Below are 25,159 nucleotides of genomic sequence, written 5' to 3' on the forward strand. Positions count from 1 at the left end.
TGTGTGTTCATGCTATGTGCGTGCTATGTATGTGTGTTCATGCTGTGTGTGTGTGTGCTGTGTGTGTGTGTGCTGTGTGTGTGTGTGCTGTGTGCTAACTATGTATGTGTGCTATGTGTGTGTGCTGTGTGTGTGTGTGTTCATGCTGTGTGTGTCTGTGTGTGTGTGATGTGTGTGTTCATGCTATGTGCGTGCTATTTATGTGTGTTCATGCTGTGTGTGTGTGTTGTGTGTGTGTGTGCTGTGTGTGTGTGTGCTGTGTGCTAACTATGTATGTGTGCTATGTGTGTGTGCTGTGCGTGTGTGCTGTGTGTGTGTGTGTTCATGCTGTGTGTGTCTGTGTGTGTGTGATGTGTGTGTTCATGCTATGTGCGTGCTATTTATGTGTGTTCATGCTGTGTGTGTGTGTGCTGTGTGTGTGTGTGCTGTGTGTGTGCTGTGTGTGTGCTATGTGCTAACTATGTATGTGTGCTATGTGTGTGTGCTGTGCGTGTGTGCTGTGTGTGTGTGTGTGTTCATGCTGTGTGTGTCTGTGTGTGTGTGACGTGTGTGTTCATGCTATGTGCGTGCTATGTGTGTGTGTGTGCTGTGTGTGCTGTGTGTGCTGTGTGTGTGTGTGCTGTGTGTGTGTGTGCTATGTGCTAACTATGTATGTGTGCTGTGTGTGTGTGCTGTGTGTGTGTGTGCTGTGTGTGTGTGTGCTGTGTGTGTGTGTGCTATGTGCTAACTATGTATGTGTGCTGTGTGTGTGTGCTGTGTGTGCTGTGTGTGTGCTATGTGCTAACTATGTATGTGTGCTGTGTGTGTGTGCTGTGCGTGTGTGCTGTGTGTGTGTGTGTTCATGCTGTGTGTGTCTGTGTGTGTGTGACGTGTGTGTTCATGCTATGTGCGTGCTATGTGTGTGTGTGTGCTGTGTGTGTGTGTGCTGTGTGTGTGCTATGTGCTAACTATGTATGTGTGCTATGTGTGTGTGCTGTGCGTGTGTGCTGTGTGTGTGTGTGTTCATGCTGTGTGTGTCTGTGTGTGTGTGACGTGTGTGTTCATGCTATGTGCGTGCTATGTGTGTGTGTGTGCTGTGTGTGTGTGTGCTGTGTGTGTGCTATGTGCTAACTATGTATGTGTGCTATGTGTGTGTGCTGTGCGTGTGTGCTGTGTGTGTGTGTGTTCATGCTGTGTGTGTCTGTGTGTGTGTGACGTGTGTGTTCATGCTATGTGCGTGCTATGTGTGTGTGCTGTGTGTGTGTGCTGTGTGTGTGCTATGTGCTAACTATGTATGTGTGCTATGTGTGTGTGCTGTGCGTGTGTGCTGTGTGTGTGTGTGTTCATGCTGTGTGTGTCTGTGTGTGTGTGACGTGTGTGTTCATGCTATGTGCGTGCTATGTATGTGTGCTGTGTGTGTGTGCTGTGTGTGTGTGTGCTGTGTGTGTGCTGTGTGTGTGCTGTGTGTGTGTGCTGTGTGTATGTGTGCTGTGTGTGTGCTGTGTGTGTGTGCTGTGTGTGTGTGTGTGTTCATGCTATGTGCTAACTATGTATGTGTGCTGTGTGTGTGTGCTGTGCGTGTGTGTGTTCATGCTATGTGCTAACTATGTATGTGTGCTGTGTGTGTGTGCTGTGTGTGTGTGTGTTCATGCTATGTGCTAACTATGTATGTGTGCTGTGTGTGTGCTGTGCGTGTGTGTGCTGTGTGTGTTCATGCTATGTGCTAACTATGTATGTGTGCTGTGTGTGTGTGCTGTGTGTGTGTGTGCTGTGTGTGTTCATGCTATGTGCTAACTATGTGTGTGTGCTGTGTGTGTGCTGTGCGTGTGTGTGTTCATGCTGTGTGTGTGTGTGCTGTGTGTGTGTGTGCTGTGCGTGTGTGTGTGCTATGTGCTAACTATGTATGTGTGCTGTGTGTGTGTGCTGTGTGTGTGTGTGTTCATGCTGTGTGTGTGTGTGCTGTGTGTGTGTGTGCTGTGTGTGTGTGTGTGTGCTATGTGCTAACTATGTATGTGTGCTGTGTGTGTGTGCTGTGCGTGTGTGTGTGTTCATGCTATGTGCTAACTATGTATGTGTGCTGTGTGTGTGTGCTGTGTGCTGTGTGTGTGTTCATGCTATGTGCTAACTATGTATGTGTGCTGTGTGTGTGCTGTGTGTGTGTGTGCTATGTGTGTGTACTGTGTGTGCTGCTGCTGCTGCTGCCACAGGGATCCTGGGAGGCTGGCCTGGTGGAACCATACCAGACCCCCTTTCCCGCGGGGTCCTTCGAGGGCATCGAGGGGATAGGGGAGGGGGGGAGGGGGGGAGAGGGGGAGGGGGGAGCCCCCGGGGAGCCCCCGAGAACAGTGGGGGGGGCGGGTGGAGTTCCTTCTCTCGCTGCTCGGATATTGCGTGGGCCTCGGGAACGTGTGGAGGTTCCCTTACCTGTGTTACCGCAACGGTGGAGGTGAGTGGGTGGGTGGGTGGGTGGGTGAGTGGGTGGGTGGGTGAGTGGGCGGGTGGGTGAGTGGGTGAGTGGGTGTGTGAGTGAGTGGGTGGGTGTGTGGGTGAGTGGGTGTGTGAGTGAGTGAGTGGGTCTCAGGAACGTGTGGAGGTTCCCTTACCTGTGTTACCGCAACGGTGGAGGTGAGTGGGTGGGTGGGTGAGTGGGTGGGTGGGTGAGTGGGTGGGTGGGTGGGTGGGTGGGTGAGTGGGTGGGTGGGTGGGTGAGTGGGTGGGTGGGTGAGTGGGTGGGTGAGTGGGTAGGTGGGTGGGTGGGTCTCGGGAACGTGTGGAGGTTCCCTTACCTGTGTTACCGCAACGGTGGAGGTGAGTGGGTGGGTGGGTGGGTGAGTGGGTGGGTGGGTGGGTGAGTGGGTGGGTGAGTGGGTGGGTGGGTGAGTGGGTGGGTGAGTGGGTAGGTGAGTGGGTGGGTCTCGGGAACGTGTGGAGGTTTCCTTACCTGTGTTACCGCAACGGTGGAGGTGAGTGGGTGGGTGAGTGGGTGGGTGGGTGGGTGAGTGGGTGGGTGAGTGAGTGAGTGGGTGGGTGAGTGAGTGAGTGAGTGAGTGGGTGGGTGGGTGGGTGAGTGAGTGGGTGGGTGGGTGGGTGGGTGGGTGAGTGGGTGGGTGGGTGGGTGAGTGGGTGGGTGAGTGAGTGAGTGAGTGGGTGGGTGGGTGGGTGAGTGAGTGGGTGGGTGGGTGGGTGGGTGAGTGGGTGGGTGGGTGGGTGGTTGGGTGGGTGGGTGGGTGGGTGGGTGAGTGGGTGGGTGGGTGAGTGGGTGGGTGAGTGGGTGGGTGAGTGGGTAGGTGGGTGGGTGGGTGGGTGGGTGGGTGAGTGGGTGGGTGGGTGAGTGGGTGGGTGAGTGGGCGGGTGGGTGAGTGGGCGGGTGGGTGAGTGGGCGGGTGGGTGAGTGGGTGGGTGGGTGGGTGAGTGGGTGGGTGGGTGAGTGGGTGGGTGAGTGGGTGGGTGGGTGAGTGAGTGGGTGGGTGGGTGAGTGGGTGGGTGAGTGGGTGGGTGGGTGAGTGAGTGAGTGAGTGGGTGGGTGGGTGGGTGAGTGAGTGAGTGAGTAGGTGGGTGGGTGAGTGAGTGGGTGGGTGAGTGAGTGAGTGAGTGGGTGGGTGGGTGGGTGGGTGAGTGGGTGGGTGGGTGGGTGGGTGGGTGAGTGAGTGGGTGGGTGGGTGAGTGGGTGGGTGAGTGGGTGAGTGGGTGGGTGGCTGAGTGGGTGGGTGAGTGGGTGGGTGGGTGGGTGGGTGAGTGGGTGGGTGGGTGGGTGAGTGGGTGGGTGGGTGAGTGGGTGGGTGAGTGGGTGGGTGAGTGGGCGGGTGGGTGAGTGGGTGGATGGGTGAGTGGGTGGGTGAGTGGGTGGGTGGGTGGGTGGGTGAGTGAGTGGGTGGGTGGGTGGGTGAGTGAGTGGGTGGGTGAGTGAGTGAGTGGGTGGGTGAGTGGGTGAGTGAGTGGGTGAGTGGGTGGGTGAGTGGGTGAGTGAGGTGGGTAAGTGGGTGGGTGGGTGGGTGAGTGGGTGGGTGGGTGGATGGGTGGGTGGGTGGGTGGATGGGTGGGTGGGTGAGTGGATGGGTGGGTGGGTGAGTGGATGGGTGGGTGGGTGAGTGGATGGGTGGGTGGGTGAGTGGATGGGTGGGTGGGTGAGTGGGCGGGTGAGTGGGTGGGTGGGCGGGTGAGTGGGTGGGTGAGGGGGTGAGTGGGTGAGTGGGTGGGTGGGTGGGTGAGTGGGTGGGTGGGTGAGTGAGTGGGTGAGTGGGTGAGTGGGTGGGTTAGTGGGTGAGTGGGTGGGTGGGTGAGTGGGTGGGTGGGTGGGTGAGTGGGTGGGTGGGTGAGTGGGTTGGCGGGTGAGTGAGTGGGTGGGTGGGTGGGCGGGTGGGTGGGTGGGCGGATGGGTGGGCGGGTGAGCGGGTGGGTGGGCGGGTGAGCGGGTGGGTGGGTGGGTGGGTGAGCGGGTGGGTGGGTGGGCGGGTGAGCGGGTGGGTGGGTGGGTGGGTGAGCGGGTGGGTGGGTGAGCGGGTGGGTGGGTGAGTGGGTGAGTGGGTGAGTGGGTGGGTGATTGGGTGAGTGAGTGAGTGGGTGGGTGATTGGGTGAGTGAGTGGGTGGGTGAGTGGGTGGGTGATTGGGTGAGTGAGTGGGTGGGTGGGTGGGTGAGTGGGTGCGTGGGTGGGTGCGTGGGTGCGTGGGTGGGTGGGTGAGTGGGTGAGTGGGTGGGTGAGTGGGGGGGTGGGTGGGTGGGTGGGTGAGTGAGTGGGTGAGTGGGTGGGTGAGTGGGTGAGTGGGTGAGTGAGGTAGGTAAGTGGGTGGGTGGGTGGGTGAGTGGGTGGGTGGATGGGTGGGTGGGTGAGTGGATGGGTGGATGGGTGGGTGAGTGGGTGGGTGAGTGAGTGGGTGGGTGAGTGGGTGAGTGGGTGAGTGGGTGGGTGAGTGAGTGGGTGAGTGGGTGGGTGAGTGGGTGGGTGGGTGAGTGGGTGGGTGGGTGAGTGGGTGGGTGGGTGAGTAGGTGGGTAGGTTAGTGGGTGGGTGAGTGGGTGGGTGGGTGGGTGGGTGAGTGGGTGGGTGGGTGAGTGGGTGGGTGAGTGAGTGAGTGGGTGGGTGAGTGGGTGGGTGGGTGAGTGGGTGGGTGGGTGGGTGTGTGGGTGGGTGTGTGGGTGGGTGGGTGAGTGGGTGTGTGGGTGGGTGAGTGGGTGGGTGGGTGGGTGAGTGGGTGGGTGGGTGGGTTGGTGAGTGAGTGGGTGGGTGGGTGAGTGGGTGAGTGGGTGGGTGAGTGGGTGAGTGGGTGAGTGAGTGGGTGAGTGGGTGAGTGGGTGGGTGAGTGAGTGGGTGGGTGGGTGGGTGGGTGAGTGGGTGAGGTGAGTGAGTGGGTGGGTGAGTGGGTGAGGTGAGTGAGTGGGTGGGTGAGTGGGTGAGGTGAGTGGGTGAGGTGAGTGGGTTGGTGGGTGAGTGGGTGGGTGGGTGGGTTGGTGAGTGAGTGGGTGGGTGGGTGAGTGGGTGAGTGGGTGGGTGAGTGGGTGAGTGGGTGAGTGAGTGGGGTGAGTGAGTGGGTGAGTGGTGAGTGAGTGGTGGGTGGGTGGGTGAGTGGGTGGGTGAGTGAGTGGGTGAGTGAGTGGGTGGGTGAGTGGGTGGGTGGGTGAGTGGGTGAGGTGAGTGAGTGGGTGGGTGAGTGGGTGAGGTGAGTGGGTGGGTGGGTGGGTGGGTGAGTGGGTGGGGTGGGTGAGTGGGTGAGTGGGTGAGTGAGTGGTGGTGGGTGGGTGGGTGAGTGGGTGGGTGAGTGGGTGAGGTGAGTGAGTGGGTGGGTGGGTGAGTGGGTGGTGGGTGAGTGGGTGAGTGGGTGAGGTGAGTGAGTGGGTGGGTGGGTGGGTGAGTGGGTGGGTGGGTGGGTGAGTGGGTGGGTGAGTGGGTGAGGTGAGAGTGGAGTGGGTGGGTGGGTGAGTGGGTGGGTGAGTGGTGAGTGGGTGAGGTGAGTGAGTGGGTGGGTGGGTGGGTGAGTGGGTGGGTGGGTGGGTGGGTGAGTGGGTGAGTGGGTGAGTTGGTGAGGTGAGTGAGTGGGTGAGGTGAGTGAGTGAGTGGGTGAGGTGAGTGAGTGAGTGGGTGGGTGGGTGAGTGGGTGGGTGAATGGGTGGGTGGGTGGGTGAGTGGGTGAGTGGGTGAGATGAGTGAGTGGGTGGGTGGGTGGGTGAGTGGGTGGGTGGGTGGGGTGAGTGAGTGGGTGGGTGGGGTGAGTGAGTGGGTGGGTGGGTGGGGTGAGTGAGTGAGTGGTGTGGGTGGGTGGGTGGGTGGGTGAGTGAGTGTCTGTGTGTGTCTCTCTCTCTGTGTCTGTCTGTGTGTGTGTGTCTGTGTGTGTCTGTGTGTGTGTGTGTGTCCGTGTGTGTGTGTCTGTGTGTGTGTCTGTGTGTGTGTCTGTGTGTGTCTGTGTGTGTGTCTCTCTCTGTCTCTCTCTGTGTGTGTGTGTGTGTCTGTGTGTCTCTCTCTCTGTGTGTTTGTGTGTCTGTGTGTGTGTGTCTGTGTGTGTCTGTGTGTGTGTGTCTGTGTGTGTCTGTGTCTCTCTCTCTCTCTCTCTGTGTGTCTATGTGTGTGTGTCTGTGTCTATGTGTGTATCTGTGTGTGTCTGTCTGTGTGTGTCTGTGTGTCTGTGTGTAGGTGCCTTCCTAATCCCCTACCTGCTGATGTTGGCTCTCTGCGGCCTCCCCGTCTTCCTCATGGAGCTCAGTCTGGGTCAGTTCAGCGCATCGGGCCCCTTGAACGTGTGGAGATGCTGCCCCATCCTGACAGGTGACCGCCACCACCACCACCACCACCACCACCACCACCACCACCACCACCACCACCACCACCACCACCACCACCACCCCCACTACCACCATCACCACCACCACCACCACCACCACCACCACCACCACCCCCAGGTAGCCTCCCAGCAGGCTGGCGGGCAAGTGCTGTGCGGTTAGCGGGGGGTCATCTGATATATATACTACACTATACACTACACTATACACTACACTATACACTACACTACTATACACTACTATACACTACACACTACACTACTATACACGACTATACACTACTATACACTACACTACACTACACTACACTACTATACACGACTATACACTACTATACACTACACTATACACTACTATACACTACTATACACTACACTATACACTACTATACACTACACTAATACACTACACTATACACTACTATACACTACACTATACACTACTATACACTACTATACACTACACTATACACTATACACTACACTACTACACTACTACACACTACTACACTACACTATACACTACTACTATACACTACACTATACACTACACTATACACTACCTACTATACAACTATACACTACTATACACTACACTATACACTACACTATACACACTACACTATACACTACACTATACACTACACTATACACTACACTATACACTACACTATACACTACACTATACACTACACTATACACTACACTATACACTACACTATACACTACACTATACACTACACTATACACTACACTATACACTACACTATACACTACACTATACACTACACTATACACTACACTATACACTACACTATACACTACACTATACACTACTATATATACACTATACACTACACTATACACTACTATACACTACACTATACACTACACTATACACTACACTACACACTACACTACTATACACTACACTATACACTACACTACTATACACTACACTACTATACACTACACTACTATACACTACACTATACACTACACTATACACTACACTATACACTACTATACACTACACTATACACTACACTATACACTACACTATACACTACACTATACACTACACTATACACTACACTATACACTACACTATACACTACACTATACACTACACTATACACTACACTATACACTACACTATACACTACACTATACACTACACTATACACTACACTATACACTACACTATACACTACACTATACACTACACTATACACTACACTATACACTACACTATACACTATACTATACACTACACTATACACTACACTATACACTATACTATACACTACACTATACACTACACTATACACTACACTATACACTACACTATACACTATACTATACACTACACTATACACTACACTATACACTACACTATACTATACACTACACTATACTATACACTACACTATACACTACACACTGCTATACACTACACTATTATACACTACACTATATACACTACACTATACACTACACTACTATACACTACACTACTATACACTACACTATACACTACACTATACACTACACTATACACTATACTATACACTACACTATACACTACACTATACACTACACCATACACTACACTATACACTACACTACACACTACACTATACACTACACTACACACTACACACTACACTATACACTATACACTACACTATACACTATACTATACACTACACTATACACTACACTATACACTACACCATACACTACACTATACACTACACTATACACTACACTATACACTACACTATACACTACACTATACACTACACTATACACTACACTATACACTACACTATACACTACACTATACACTACACTATACACTACACTATACACTACACTATACACTACACTATACACTACTATACACTACACTATACACTACACTATACACTACACTATACACTACACTATACACTACACTATACACTACACTATACACTACACTACTATACACTACTATACACTACTATACACTACACTATACACTACACTACTATACACTACACTATACACTACACTATACACTACACTATACACTACACTATACACTACTATACACTACACTATACACTACACTATACACTACACTATACACTACACTATACACTACACTATACACTACACTATACACTACACTACTATACACTACTATACACTACTATACACTACACTATACACTACACTACTATACACTACACTATACACTACACTATACACTACACTATACACTACACTATACACTACACTATACACTATACACTACACTATACACTACACTATACACTACACTATACACTACTATACACTACACTATACACTACACTATACACTACACTATACACTACACTATACACTACACTATACACTACACTATACACTACACTACTATACACTACTATACACTACTATACACTACACTATACACTACACTACTATACACTACACTATACACTACACTATACACTACACTATACACTACACTATACACTACTATACACTACACTATACACTACACTATACACTACACTATACACTACACTATACACTACACTATACACTACACTATACACTACTATACACTACACTATACACTACACTATACACTACACTATACACTACACTATACACTACACTATACACTACACTATACACTACACTATACACTACACTATACACTACACTATACACTACACTATACACTACACTATACACTACTATACACTACACTATACACTACACTATACACTACACTATACACTACACTATACACTACACTATACACTACACTATACACTACACTATACACTACTATACACTACACTATACACTACACTATACACTACACTATACACTACACTATACACTACACTATACACTACACTATACACTACACTATACACTACACTATACACTACACTATACACTACTATACACTACACTATACACTACACTATACACTACACTATACACTACACTATACACTACACTATACACTACACTATACACTATACACTACACTACACTATACACTACACTATACACTACACTACTATACACTACACTATACACTACACTACACTATACACTACACTACACTATACACTACACTATACACTACACTATACACTACACTATACACTACACTATACTATACACTATACACTACACTACACTATACACTACACTATACACTACACTATACTATACACTACACTATACACTACTATACACTACACACTGCTATACACTACACTATTATACACTACACTATACACTACACTACTATACACTACACTACTATACACTACACTACTATACACTACACTATACACTACACTACTATACACTACACTACTATACACTACACTATATACTACACTATACACTACACTATACACTACACTACTATACACGACTATACACTACTATACACTACACTATACACTACACTATACACTACACTATACACTACACTATACACTACACTATACACTACACTACTATACACTACACTATACACTACACTACTATACACGACTATACACTACTATACACTACACTACACACTACACTATACACTACACTACACTATACACTACACTATATACTGCACTATACACTACACTATACACTACACTATACACTACTATACACTACACTATACACTACACTATACACTACTATATACTACACTACACACTACACTACACTATACACTACACTATACACTACACTACACACTACACTATACACTACACTACACTATACACTACTATACACTACACTATACACTACACTATACACTACTATACACTACTATACACTACACTACACACTACACTATACACTACACTACACTATACACTACACTATACACTACACTATACACTACACTATACACTACACTATACACTACTATACACTACTATACACTACTATACACTACACTATACACTACACTATACACTACACTATACACTACACTCTACACTACTATATACTACACTACTATACACTACACTATACACTACTATACACTACTATACACTACACTATACACTACTATACACTACTATATACTACACTACTATACACTACACTATACACTACTATTCACTACTATACACTATACTATACACTACACTATACACTACTATACACTACACACTGCTATACACTACACTATACACTACACTATACACTACACTCTACACTACACTATACACTACACTATACACTACACTATACACTACACTATACACTACACTCTACACTACACTATACACTACACTGATATACACTGTGTGTGTGTGTGTATCTGTGTGTGTGTGTGTCTGTGTGTGTGTGTCTGTGTGTGTGTATCTCTGTGTGTGTGTGTATCTGTGTGTGTGTGTATCTGTGTGTGTATATCTGTGTGTGTGTGTGTATCTGTGTGTGTGTGTGTCTGTGTGTGTGTGTCTGTGTGTGTGTATCTCTGTGTGTGTGTGTGTCTGTGTGTGTGTATCTCTGTGTGTGTGTGTATCTGTGTGTGTGTGTATCTGTTTGCAGATTTGCTGAGCATTTCTGTGAGGTCCTGGGGGAGGGAAAATCTCTCAGCCAGGAAAACATCATGGCACAAAGTGGGGATAACCCTGCTGAGGCTGCGGTGCCTCAAATATTGGAAGAGGTCACCCCCTGTGAGTGGCTGGCTGAGGTACCGGCTGTTGAGGAAGTACTGAGGGCGATCCGGAGTCTGAGACCAGGGAAGGCACCGGGCAGAGATGATCTCCCAGGCGAAATGCTGAGGGAGGGTGGCGTTTGTGCACAGACTGCCCTATATGACATCATAACAACAGTCTGGACCACTGGACGGGTTCCGCAGGACTGGAAGGATGCCCTGGTGGTCCCCCTCTTTAAGAAGGGGGACCGCACAGACTGTAACAACTACAGGGGCATCTCACTCCTCAGTGTGCCGGGTAAGGTCCTGGCAAGGATTATTCAACATCGCCTTGCTAGGCATGCTGAGGAGAGGCTTGCGGAGCCCCAATGTGGTTTCAGGAAAGGGCGGTCCTGCACAGATGCCATATTTTCTGTCCGTCTGCTACAGCAGAGGTGTAGGGAATTCCAAAAAGACCTACATCTCTGCTTTATTGACCTGGTCAAGGCCTATGATACCATCAGTAGGACTGGGCTCTGGGTTGTTCTTCGTGCTTTCGGAGTCCCTGACCCTCTGCTCACGATCATTAAGGACCTTCATGATGGTGAGCGGGCCCGGGTAAAACTACGTGGCCGGGAGTCGGAGCCTTTCCCTGTACACCTTGGGGTGCGACAGGGATGTCCTCTGGCTCCCACATTATTTAACATCTATTTCGACTGCGTAGTTCGTGAAGCCTTCAATAGCTGTACCGGGGGAATTACCATTTGGTACAGATATAATGGGAGGCTGATCGACGCCCGGGTGCGATCAAGGGATGGCTCCCTATTGGTCAACCACGTTATGTATGCCGATGATTTGGTAATAGCTGCTCATTCAGAAGAGGAGTTGGAGACGCTGCTGCTGAGGCTGGAGTGTGCCACTAAGAGGTGGGGCCTTACCATCAGCCCCACCAAAACTAAGCACCTGCCTGGGTATTTTGTACCATCGGGCACTCCGCCCCCACAACTCCCAATCGGTGATGGGGCAGTTGTGGAGAGAGTAGAGAGTTTCCCATACCTGGGCAGTGTGCTCATGACCAGCTCCAGTTTATCAGCAGAGGTCTCACTCCGAATCAGTCGAGCGGCAATATCTTTTCATCGGTTGCGTAACGCTGTGTGGAAGCTACCTGGTCTGTCGCTCCGCACGAAGCTTCAGGTCTTCTCGGCCACGGTCATTCCCTCCCTTCTCTACGCTTGCGAAACGTGGACCCCCCTAGTGGAGCATCTTCGCCGGTTGGAAACATTTAGGCTGGCCTGCCTACGATCCATCCTGGGTTTGACCAGGCTGGATTGTGTGAGGAGCTCACAAGTCCTTGAAAGATCTGGGCAAAGTCCCATCAGTGAGCTCCTCCGGCAGGCAAGGCTGCGTTGGCTGGGTCATGTAGCCCGCATGCCCAGCCACCGCATGCCTAAACAGCTTTTGTTCGGCCGGATCGAGGGGGCTAAACGGGCGCGGCACGGGCTAGAGAAGAGATGGAGTGATGTGGTACAGGAGGACGTGGAGCTGAGTGGACTTGCCGATGACTGGTACCAGCGGTGTCAAGATCGGCCTCAGTGGAGGAGGCTCGTGAAGGACGCTACTGGGCAGTTGGAGGCAGTCGCCCTCCAACAACAACGGAGGGCGGAGGAGCGACGCTCACAACAACGAGCGGAGCGCCGGGTGGCTAAAGCACAGCAAGTTGGCACAGTAGGGGGCACAGGTGGTGCATCAGCCAGTCATCTCGGTCATCTCGGTCAGTCGACCCGTGGCACCTGGGTCTGCCCCGTGACCTCCTGCCAGCGGGCGTTCGACACTTCACGTGGCCTCAAGGTGCACATGGCCTGGCACAAGCGTCGTGGTGACGTCACCGCCACTTAGTGGCGAATGGCGGTTGTTGTTGTTGTGTATCTGTGTGTGTGTGTGTATCTGTGTGTGTGTGTGTCTGTGTGTGTGTGTCTGTGTGTGTGTATCTCTGTGTGTGTGTGTGTCTGTGTGTGTGTATCTCTGTGTGTGTGTGTATCTGTGTGTGTGTGTATCTGTGTGTGTGTATCTGTGTGTGTGTAGGTATAGGCTACGCGATGCTGATTCTCTCCGTGCTAGTTAGTCTCTACTACTGTGTGTGTGTGTGTCTGTGTGTGTGTGTGTGTCTGTGTGTGTGTGTCTGTGTGTGTGTGTGTATCTGTGTGTGTGTATCTGTGTGTGTGTGTGTGTATCTGTGTGTGTGTGTGTGTGTATCTGTGTGTGTGTGTGTCTGTGTGTGTGTGTGTGTCTGTGTGTGTGTGTCTGTGTGTGTGTAGGTATAGGCTACGCGATGCTGATTCTCTCCGTGCTAGTTAGTCTCTACTACTGTGTGTGTGTGTATCTGTGTGTGTGTGTATCTGTGTGTGTGTGTGTGTGTATCTGTGTGTGTGTGTGTGTCTGTGTGTGTGTGTGTGTCTGTGTGTGTGTGTATCTGTGTGTGTGTAGGTATAGGCTACGCGATGCTGATTCTCTCCGTGCTAGTTAGTCTCTACTACTGTGTGTGTGTCTGTGTGTGTGTGTGTATCTGTGTGTGTGTGTGTCTGTGTGTGTGTAGGTATAGGCTACGCGATGCTGATTCTCTCCGTGCTAGTTAGTCTCTACTACGTGGTCATCATCGCCTGGACTCTCTTCTACCTCTTCAGCTCCTTCCAGAGCCCCCTGCCTTGGTCCTGCGAAGCTCCCCACAACCAGCACCTGTGCACGGTACATGCACACACACACACGCACACACACACACAGTCACACACACACAGTCACACACACACACACACAGTCACACACACACAGAGTCACACACACACACAGTCACACACACACAGTCACACACACACAGTCACACAGACACACACACAGTCACACAGACACACACACACATAGACACACATACACACACACACACAGTCACACACACACAGTCACACACACACACACACAGTCACACAGACACACACACACAGAGACACACATACACACACACACACACGCACACACACACACATAGACACACACAGACACAGACACACACATAGAGACACAGACACACACACACATAGACACACACACACAGTCACACATACACACACACACACACACAGTCACACATACACAGTCATACACACACACACACACAGTCACACACACACAGTCACACACACACACACACATGCACACACACACACACAGTCACACAGACACAGACACACATACACACACACACACACAGTCACACACAGACACAGACACACAGACACACACACACACATACACACACACACACACAGTCACACATAGACACACACACACAGTCACACACACAGTCACACATAGACACACACACACAGTCACACACACACAGTCACACAGACACACACACACAGTCACACACACACAGTCACACACACACAGTCACACATACACACACACACATAGACACACACAGACACACACATACATACACACACACAGTCACACACACAGTCACACAGACACACACACACACATAGAGACACAGACACACACACACACATAGACACACACACACAGTCACACAGACACACACACACATAGACACACACAGACACAGACACACACATAGAGACACAGACACACACACACATAGACACACACACACAGTCACACAGACACACACACACATAGACACACACAGACACAGACACACACATACATACACACACACATACACACACACACACAGTCACACACACACAGTCACACAGACACACACACACACATAGACACACACAGACACAGACACACACACAGGAACACAGACACACACACACATAGACACACACACACAGTCACACACACAGTCACACAGACACACACACAGTCACACAGACACACACACACATAGACACACACACACAGTCACACACACAGTCACACAGACACACACACACACACAGTCACACACACACAGTCACACAGACACACACACATACACAGTCACACACATACACACACACACACAGTCACACAGACACACACACACACAGTCACACACACAGAGTCACACACACACAGAGTCACACACACACAGACACACACACAGTCACACACACACACAGTCACACACACACAGTCACACATACACACACACACAGAGTCACACACACACAGAGTCACACACACACAAAGACACACACACACAGTCACACACACACACAGAGTCACACACACACAGAGTCACACACACACAGAGTCACACACACACACAGAGTCACACACACACAGTCACACACACACACACACACAGAGTCACATACACACAGTCACACATACACACACACACAGAGTCACACACACACAGAGTCACACACACACAGTCACACAGACACACACACACAGTCACACATACACACACACACAGAGTCACACACACACACAGTCATACACACACACATACACAGACTCACAGGCACACACACACAGGCACACACACACAGACACACACACAGACACACACACACAGACTCACACTCACACACAGACTCACACTCACACACAGACTCACACACAGACACACACACACACAACAACAACAACAACCGCCATTCGCCACTAAGTGGCGGTGACGTCACCACGACGCTTGTGCCAGGCCAAGTGCACCTTGAGGCTGCCACGTGAAGTGTCGAACGCCCGCTGGCAGGAGGTCACGGGGCAGACCCAGCAGGTGCCACGGGTCGACTGACCGAGATGACCGAGATGACTGGCTGATGCACCACCTGTGCCCCCTACTGTGCCAACTTGCTGTGCTTTAGCCACCCGGCGCTCCGCTCGTTGTTGTGAGCGTCGCTCCTCCGCCCTCCGTTGTTGCTGGAGGGCGACTGCCTCCAACTGCCCAGTAGCGTCCTTCACGAGCCTCCTCCACACACACACAGAGAAACAAAGAACCCCCGTATAGCCTTTAACAGACTGTAGGGGCAAGTGCTGTTAGCGAGCACCTATGAAGGCCGGAACGGCACACGAGGGGGGTGGGTGGCCAGCACCACGCCCGACCGCCTTTGTCTCCCCAGTGGCGATGTTTACACACCGCACCAGGTACTCATTTGAGGCTGAGTCGACCTAGGGGAGGCCCGGGACCGGTTCAGATAATCGTCACTGGTGTTGGCCGTGAGCGGGAATCGAACTCGTGTCGCCGGGTTCATAGCGCAGCGTAGCGCTAACCACTACACCCACCACTCCCCACACACAGACACACACAGACAGACACACACACAGACACACACACAGACACACACACACACAGACACACACACAGACACACACACAGACACACACACAGACACACACACAGACACACACACAGACACACACACACAGACACACACACAGACCCCACACAGACACACACACACACAGACACACACACACACAGACACACACACAGACACACACACAGACCTCACACAGACCCCACACAGACACACACACAGACACACACACAGACACACACACAGACACACACACAGACACACACACACAGACACACACACAGACCCCACACAGACCCACTCCATCATCATCATCATCTCCTACTCTCCCCGAGTTGTGGAGGGTGATGGTCGCTGCTGCTGCTGTGTTTCCGTAGCCAAGGGGCACCCCCAGTGGGAGCTGTCTCTGTGCGTCAGTCTGCTGCCAGTAGGGGGGTGATGGTGCTGCTGCTGATGATGATTATGATGACGCCGCTGATGATGATTCTGCTGATGATTATACTGATGATGGTGCTAATGATGATGATAATGACGCCGATGATGATGATGACGACGCTGCTGCTGATGATGATGATGACGACGCTGATGATGATGATGATGACGCTGCTGCTGATGATTATGATGACGCTGCTGCTGATGATTATGATGACGCTGCTGATGATGATGATGACGACGCTGCTGATGATGATGATAATGACGCCGATGATGATGATGACGACGCTGCTGCTGATGATGATGATGACGACGCTGATGATGATGATGATGACGCTGCTGCTGATGATTATGATGACGCTGCTGCTGATGATTATGATGACGCTGCTGATGATGATGATGACGACGCTGCTGATGATGATGATGATGACGCTGCTGATGATGATGATGATGACGACGCTGCTGATGATGATGATGACGACGCTGATGATGATGATGACGCTGCTGCTGATGATGATGACGCTGCTGATGATGATGATGACGACGCTGCTGCTGATGATGATGATGACGCTGCTGCTGATGATGATGATGACGCTGCTGATGATGATGATGACGACACTGATGATGATGATGACGCTGCTGCTGATGATGATGATGACGCTGCTGATGATGATGATGACGACACTGATGATGATGACGACGCTGCTGCTGATGATGATGATGACGCTGCTGCTGATGATGATGATGACGCTGCTGATGATGATGATGACGACACTGATGATGATGATGATGACGCTGCTGCTGATGATGATGATGACGACGCTGATGATGATGATGATAACGACGCTGCTGCTGATGATGATGATAACGACGCTGCTGCTGATAATGACGCCGATGATGATGATGATGACGCTGATGATGATGACGCTGCTGCTGATGATGATGACGACGCTGATGATGATGATGATGACGACGCTGCTGATGATGATGATGACGCTGCTGCTGATGATGATGACGCTGCTGATGATGACGCTGCTGATGATGAAGATGACGCTGCTGATGATGATGACTCTGCTGATGATGATGACGCTGCTGATGATGATGACTCTGCTGATGATGATGACGCTGCTGATGATGAAGATGACGCTGCTGATGATGATGACTCTGCTGATGATGATGACGCTGCTGATGATGATGACTCTGCTGATGATGATGACGCTGCTGATGATGAAGATGACGCTGCTGATGATGATGACTCTGCTGATGATGATGACGCTGCTGATGAAGATGACGCTGCTGATGATGATGACGCTGCTGATGATGAAGATGACGCTGCTGATGATGATGACTCTGCTGATGATGACGCTGCTGATGAAGATGACGCTGCTGATGATGATGACGCTGCTGATGATGAAGATGACGCTGCTGATGATGATGACTCTGCTGATGATGATGACGCTGCTGATGATGAAGATGACGCTGCTGATGATGATGACGCTGCTGATGATGATGACTCTGCTGATGATGATGACGCTGCTGATGAAGATGACGCTGCTGATGATGATGACGCTGCTGATGATGAAGATGACGCTGCTGATGATGATGACTCTGCTGATGATGACGCTGCTGATGAAGATGACGCTGCTGATGATGATGACGCTGCTGATGATGAAGATGACGCTGCTGATGATGATGACGCTGCTGATGATGATGATGACGACGACGACGCTGCTGATGATGATGACTCTGCTGATGATGATGACGCTGATGATGATGATGATGACGACGACGACGCTGCTGATGATGATGACGCTGCTGATGATGATAACGACCCTGCTGATGCTGACGATGATGATTCTACTCCTCGCACAGAACCTGACCTTGAACGAGACCCACGCCACACCGAGCGAGGTGTTCTGGAAGTGAGTGCCACCCGCACAGAAACACTCGCACCACGTGACTCGCTCCTCCACTGAGCCAGAGCGCCGTGGGGTGAGCCACACGCTGACTCCTCCACTGAGCCAGAGCGCCGTGGGGTGAGCCACACGCTGACTCCTCCACTGAGCCAGAGAGCCGTGGGGTGAGCCACACGCTGACCCCTCCAGTGAGCCAGAGCGCCGTGGGGTGAGCCACACGCTGACCCCTCCAGTGAGCCAGAGAGCCGTGGGGTGAGCCACACGCTAGAATCATGACTCCTCCACTGAGCCAGGGAGCCGTGGGGTGAGCCACACGCTGACACCTCCACTGAGCCAGAGAGCCGTGGGGTGAGCCACACGCTGACCCCTCCAGTGAGCCAGGGAGCCGTGGGGTGAGCCACACGCTAGAATCATGACTCTTCCACTGAGCCAGGGAGCCGTGGGGTGAGCCACACGCTAGAATCATGACTTCTCCACTGAGCCAGGGAGCCGTGGGGTGAGCCACACGCTAGAATCATGACTCCTCCACTGAGCCAGAGAGCCGTGGGGTGAGCCACACGCTAGAATCATGACTTCTCCACTGAGCCAGGGAGCCGTGGGGTGAGCCACACGCTAGAATCATGACTCCTCCACTGAGCCAGAGAGCCGTGGGGTGAGCCACACGCTAGAATCATGACTCCTCCACTGAGCCAGGGAGCCGTGGGGTGAGCCACACGCTAGAATCATGACTCTTCCACTGAGCCAGGCGGGGTCCACCCAGGGTCATGACCCCTGAGTGAGTGGCCACCTTTGACCTCTACCCAGTGAGCGCGTGTTACAGGCGGGGTCCACCCAGGGTCATGACCCCTGAGTGAGTGACCTCTGACCTCTACCCAGTGAGCGAGTGTTACAGGTGGGGTCAAGCGAAGGTCTTCACGACCCCTGAGTGAGTGAGTGACCTCTGACCTCTACCCAGTGAGCGCGTGTTACAGGCGGGGTCAACCCAGGGTTATGACCCCTGAGTGAGTGACCTCTGACCTCTACCCCAGTGAGCGCGTGTTACAGGCGGGGTCAACCCAGGGTTATGACCCCTGAGTGAGTGACCTCTGACCTCTACCCCAGTGAGCGCGTGTTACAGGCGGGGTCAACCCAGGGTCATGACCCCTGAGTGAGTGACCTCTGACCTCTACCCAGTGAGCGCGTGTTACAGGCGGGGTCCACCCAGGGTCATGACCCCTGAGTGAGTGACCACCTCTGACCTCTACCCAGTGAGCGCGTGTTACAGGCGGGGTCCACCCAGGGTCATGACCCCTGAGTGAGTGACAACCTCTGACCTCTACCCAGTGAGCGCGTGTTACAAGCGGGGTCCACCCAGGGTCATGACCCCTGAGTGAGTGACCACCTCTGACCTCTACCCCAGTGAGCGCGTGTTACAGGCGGGGTCCACCCAGGGTCATGACCCCTGAGTGAGTGACCACCTCTGACCTCTACCCAGTGAGCGCGTGTTACAGGCGGGGTCCACCCAGGGTCATGACCCCTGAGTGAGTGACCACCTCTGACCTCTACCCCAGTGAGCGCGTGTTACAGGTGGGGTCAAGCGAAGGTCTTCACGACCCCGGCAGGGTGAGGGGTGAGCTTGCCGGCTGTCTGCTCCTGGCCTGGGTCATCATCTGGCTCTGTCTCTTTCGTGGCGTCCGCAGCTCCGGAAAGGTCATCAACACCGCCACGTCCACCTCGCTCGCTCGCTCACCATTCACTCGCTCGCTCACCATTCGCTCGCTCGCTCGCTCACCATTCACTCGCTCACTCACCATTCACTCGCTCGCTCGCTCACCATTCACTCGCTCACTCACCATTCACTCGCTCGCTCGCTCACCATTCACTCGCTCGCTCACCATTCACTCGCTCGCTCGCTCACCATTCACTCGCTCACTCACCATTCACTCGCTCGCTCGCTCACCATTCACTCGCTCGCTCGCTCACCATTCACTCGCTCGCTCACCATTCACTCGCTCACTCACCATTCACTCGCTCGCTCGCTCACCATTCACTCGCTCGCTCACCATTCGCTCGCTCGCTCGCTCACCATTCACTCGCTCACTCACCATTCACTCGCTCGCTCGCTCACCATTCACTCGCTCACTCACCATTCACTCGCTCGCTCGCTCACCATTCACTCGCTCACCATTCACTCGCTCACCATTCACTCGCTCACCATTCACTCGCTCACCATTCACTCGCTCGCTCACCATTCACTCGCTCGCTCGCTCACCATTCACTCGCTCACTCACCATTCACTCGCTCGCTCGCTCACCATTCACTCGCTCACTCACCATTCACTCGCTCACTCGCTCGCTCGCTCCCTCACCATTCACTCGCTCACTCGCTCACTCACTCACCATTCACTCGCTCGCTCGCTCACCATTCACTCGCTCACTCACCATTCACTCGCTCGCTCACCATTCACTCGCTCACTCACCATTCACTCGCTCACTCGCTCACTCACTCACCATTCACTCACTCGCTCACTCACCATTCACTCGCTCACTCACTTGCCATTCACTCGCTCCTCACCATTCACTCGCTCCCTCACCATTCACTCGCTCACTCACCATTCACTCGCTCGCTCACTCGCTCGCTCCCTCACCATTCACTCGCTCACTCGCTCGCTCACTTGCCATTCACTCGCTCCTCACCATTCACTCGCTCACTCACCATTCACTCGCTCACTCACCATTCACTCGCTCGCTCGCTCACCATTCACTCGCTCACTCACCATTCACTCGCTCACTCACTTGCCATTCACTCGCTCCTCACCATTCACTCGCTCACTCACCATTCACTCGCTCGCTCACTCGCTCGCTCCCTCACCATTCACTCGCTCACTCACCATTCACTCGCTCGCTCGCTCACCATTCACTCGCTCACTCACCATTCACTCACTCGCTCACCATTCACTCACTCACCATTCACTCGCTCACTCACCATTCACTCGCTCGCTCGCTCGCTCACTTGCCATTCACTCGCTCCTCACCATTCACTCGCTCGCTCACCATTCACTCGCTCGCTCACTCGCTCATTCACTTGCCATTCACTCGCTCCTCACCATTCACTCGCTCACTCGCTCATTCACTTGCCATTCACTCGCTCCCTCACCATTCACTCGCTCACTCACCATTCACTCGCTCACTCACCATTCACTCGCTCACTCACCATTCACTCGCTCGCTCGCTCATTCACTTGCCATTCACTCGCTCCCTCACCATTCACTCGCTCACTCACCATTCACTCGCTCGCTCACTCGCTCATTCACTTGCCATTCACTCGCTCCTCACCATTCACTCGCTCACTCGCTCATTCACTTGCCATTCACTCGCTCCTCACCATTCACTCGCTCGCTCACTCGCTCATTCACTTGCCATTCACTCGCTCCTCACCATTCACTCGCTCACTCGCTCATTCACTTGCCATTCACTCGCTCACTCACCATTCACTCGCTCGCTCACTCGCTCATTCACTTGCCATTCACTCGCTCCTCACCATTCACTCGCTCGCTCACCATTCACTCGCTCGCTCACTCGCTCATTCACTTGCCATTCACTCGCTCCTCACCATTCACTCGCTCACTCGCTCATTCACTTGCCATTCACTCGCTCCCTCACCATTCACTCGCTCACTCACCATTCACTCGCTCACTCACCATTCACTCGCTCGCTCACTCGCTCATTCACTTGCCATTCACTCGCTCCTCACCATTCACTCGCTCGCTCACCATTCACTCGCTCGCTCACTCGCTCATTCACTTGCCATTCACTCGCTCCTCACCATTCACTCGCTCACTCGCTCATTCACTTGCCATTCACTCGCTCCCTCACCATTCACTCGCTCACTCACCATTCACTCGCTCCTCACCATTCACTCGCTCGCTCGCTCATTCCCTTGCCATTCACTCGCTCCCTCACCATTCACTCGCTCACTCACCATTCACTCGCTCACTCGCTCATTCACTTGCCATTCACTCGCTCCCTCACCATTCACTCGCTCACTCACCATTCACTCGCTCCTCACCATTCACTCGCTCGCTCGCTCATTCACTTGCCATTCACTCGCTCCCTCACCATTCACTCGCTCCCTCACCATTCACTCACTCACCATTCACTCGCTCACTCACCATTCACTCGCTCGCTCGCTCATTCACTTGCCATTCACTCGCTCCCTCACCATTCACTTGCTCACTCACCATTCACTCGCTCGCTCACTTGCTCGCTCCCTCACCATTCACTCGCTCCCTCACCATTCACTCGCTCACTCACCATTCACTCGCTCACTCACCATTCACTCGCTCACTCACCATTCACTCGCTCACTCACCATTCACTCGCTCACTCACCATTCACTCGCTCCCTCACCATTCACTCGCTCCCTCACCATTCACTCGCTCCCTCACCATTCACTCACTCACCATTCACTCGCTCCTCACCATTCACTCGCTCGCTCACCATTCACTCGCTCACTCACCATTCACTCGCTCGCTCACTTGCTCGCTCCCTCACCATTCACTCACTCACTTGCCATTCACTCGCTCCTCACCATTCACTCGCTCCTCACCATTCACTCGCTCGCTCACCATTCACTCGCTCGCTCACTTGCTCGCTCCCTCACCATTCACTCGCTCACTCGCTCATTCACTTGCCATTCACTCGCTCCTCACCATTCACTCGCTCACTCACCATTCACTCGCTCGCTCACTCGCTCGCTCCCTCACCATTCACTCGCTCACTCGCTCACTCACTTGCCATTCACTCGCTCCTCACCATTCACTCGCTCACTCACCATTCACTCACTCACTCACCATTCACTCGCTCACTCGCTCACTCACTCACTCACCATTCACTCGCTCACTCACCATTCACTCGCTCGCTCACTCGCTCGCTCCCTCACCATTCGCTCGCTCCCTCACCATTCACTCGCTCACTCGCTCACTCACTTGCCATTCACTCGCTCCCTCACCATTCACTCGCTCACTCACCATTCACTCGCTCACTCACCATTCAGTCGCTCACTCACCATTCACTCGCTCGCTCGCTCGCTCGCTCACCATTCACTCGCTCCCTCACCATTCACTCGCTCGCTCCCTCACCATTCACTCGCTCACTCGCTCACTCACTTGCCATTCACTCGCGTCCTCACCATTCACTCGCTCCCTCACCATTCACTCACTCCCTCACCATTCACTCGCTCGCTCACCATTCACTCGCTCACTCGCTCCCTCACCATTCACTCGCTCCCTCACCATTCACTCGCTCGCTCACCATTCACTCGCTCGCTCACTCGCTCGCTCCCTCACCATTCACTCGCTCACTCGCTCATTCACTTGCCATTCACTCGCTCCTCACCATTCACTCGCTCACTCACCATTCACTCGCTCACTCACCATTCACTCGCTCGCTCACTCGCTCGCTCCCTCACCATTCACTCGCTCACTCGCTCACTCACTTGCCATTCACTCGCTCCTCACCATTCACTCGCTCACTCACCATTCACTCACTCACTCACCATTCACTCACTCACTCACCATTCACTCGCTCACTCGCTCACTCGCTCACTCACCATTCACTCGCTCGCTCACTCGCTCGCTCCCTCACCATTCGCTCGCTCCCTCACCATTCACTCGCTCACTCGCTCACTCACTTGCCATTCACTCGCTCCCTCACCATTCACTCGCTCACTCACCATTCACTCGCTCACTCACCATTCACTCGCTCACTCACCATTCACTCGCTCGCTCGCTCGCTCGCTCACCATTCACTCGCTCCCTCACCATTCACTCGCTCGCTCCCTCACCATTCACTCGCTCACTCGCTCACTCACTTGCCATTCACTCGCATCCTCACCATTCACTCGCTCACTCACCATTCACTCGCTCACTCACCATTCACTCGCTCACTCGCTCACTCACTCACCATTCACTCGCTCGCTCGCTCCCTCACCATTCACTCGTTCCCTCACCATTCACTCGCTCACTCACCATTCACTCGCTCACTCACCATTCACTCGCTTGCTCACTCGCTCGCTCGCTCGCTCCCTCACCATTCACTCGCTCCCTCACCATTCACTCGCTTGCTCACTCGCT

The 25,159-nt window shown here is 52.3% G+C and overlaps 1 protein-coding gene and 1 long non-coding RNA gene across 2 annotated transcripts in view; both read left to right on the forward strand.

Moving 5' to 3' along the window:
- The window catches only part of LOC144953282 (uncharacterized), a 5,301-nt gene extending 3,062 nt beyond the window's left edge, over nucleotides 1-2,239 (forward strand). Inside the window, exon 3 of the long non-coding RNA XR_013640783.1 lies at nucleotides 2,187-2,239. This is a non-coding gene — a long non-coding RNA (uncharacterized LOC144953282). The remainder of the gene's footprint in view (nucleotides 1-2,186) is intronic.
- An 88-nt stretch (nucleotides 2,240-2,327) lies between these two features.
- Nucleotides 2,328-25,159, forward strand: part of LOC144953276 (sodium-dependent proline transporter-like) — a 41,146-nt gene continuing 18,314 nt past the window's right edge. Inside the window, exons 1-5 of the mRNA XM_078883846.1 lie at nucleotides 2,328-2,425; nucleotides 6,602-6,733; nucleotides 14,018-14,166; nucleotides 19,005-19,054; nucleotides 20,599-20,737. Coding sequence (XP_078739972.1) covers nucleotides 6,628-6,733; nucleotides 14,018-14,166; nucleotides 19,005-19,054; nucleotides 20,599-20,737 — 444 coding nt within the window. The 5' untranslated portion in view covers nucleotides 2,328-2,425; nucleotides 6,602-6,627. The remainder of the gene's footprint in view (nucleotides 2,426-6,601; nucleotides 6,734-14,017; nucleotides 14,167-19,004; nucleotides 19,055-20,598; nucleotides 20,738-25,159) is intronic.

The sequence above is a fragment of the Lampetra fluviatilis genome, chromosome 73, assembly GCF_964198595.1.
Source record: "Lampetra fluviatilis chromosome 73, kcLamFluv1.1, whole genome shotgun sequence".
Classification (NCBI taxonomy): domain Eukaryota; kingdom Metazoa; phylum Chordata; class Hyperoartia; order Petromyzontiformes; family Petromyzontidae; genus Lampetra; species Lampetra fluviatilis.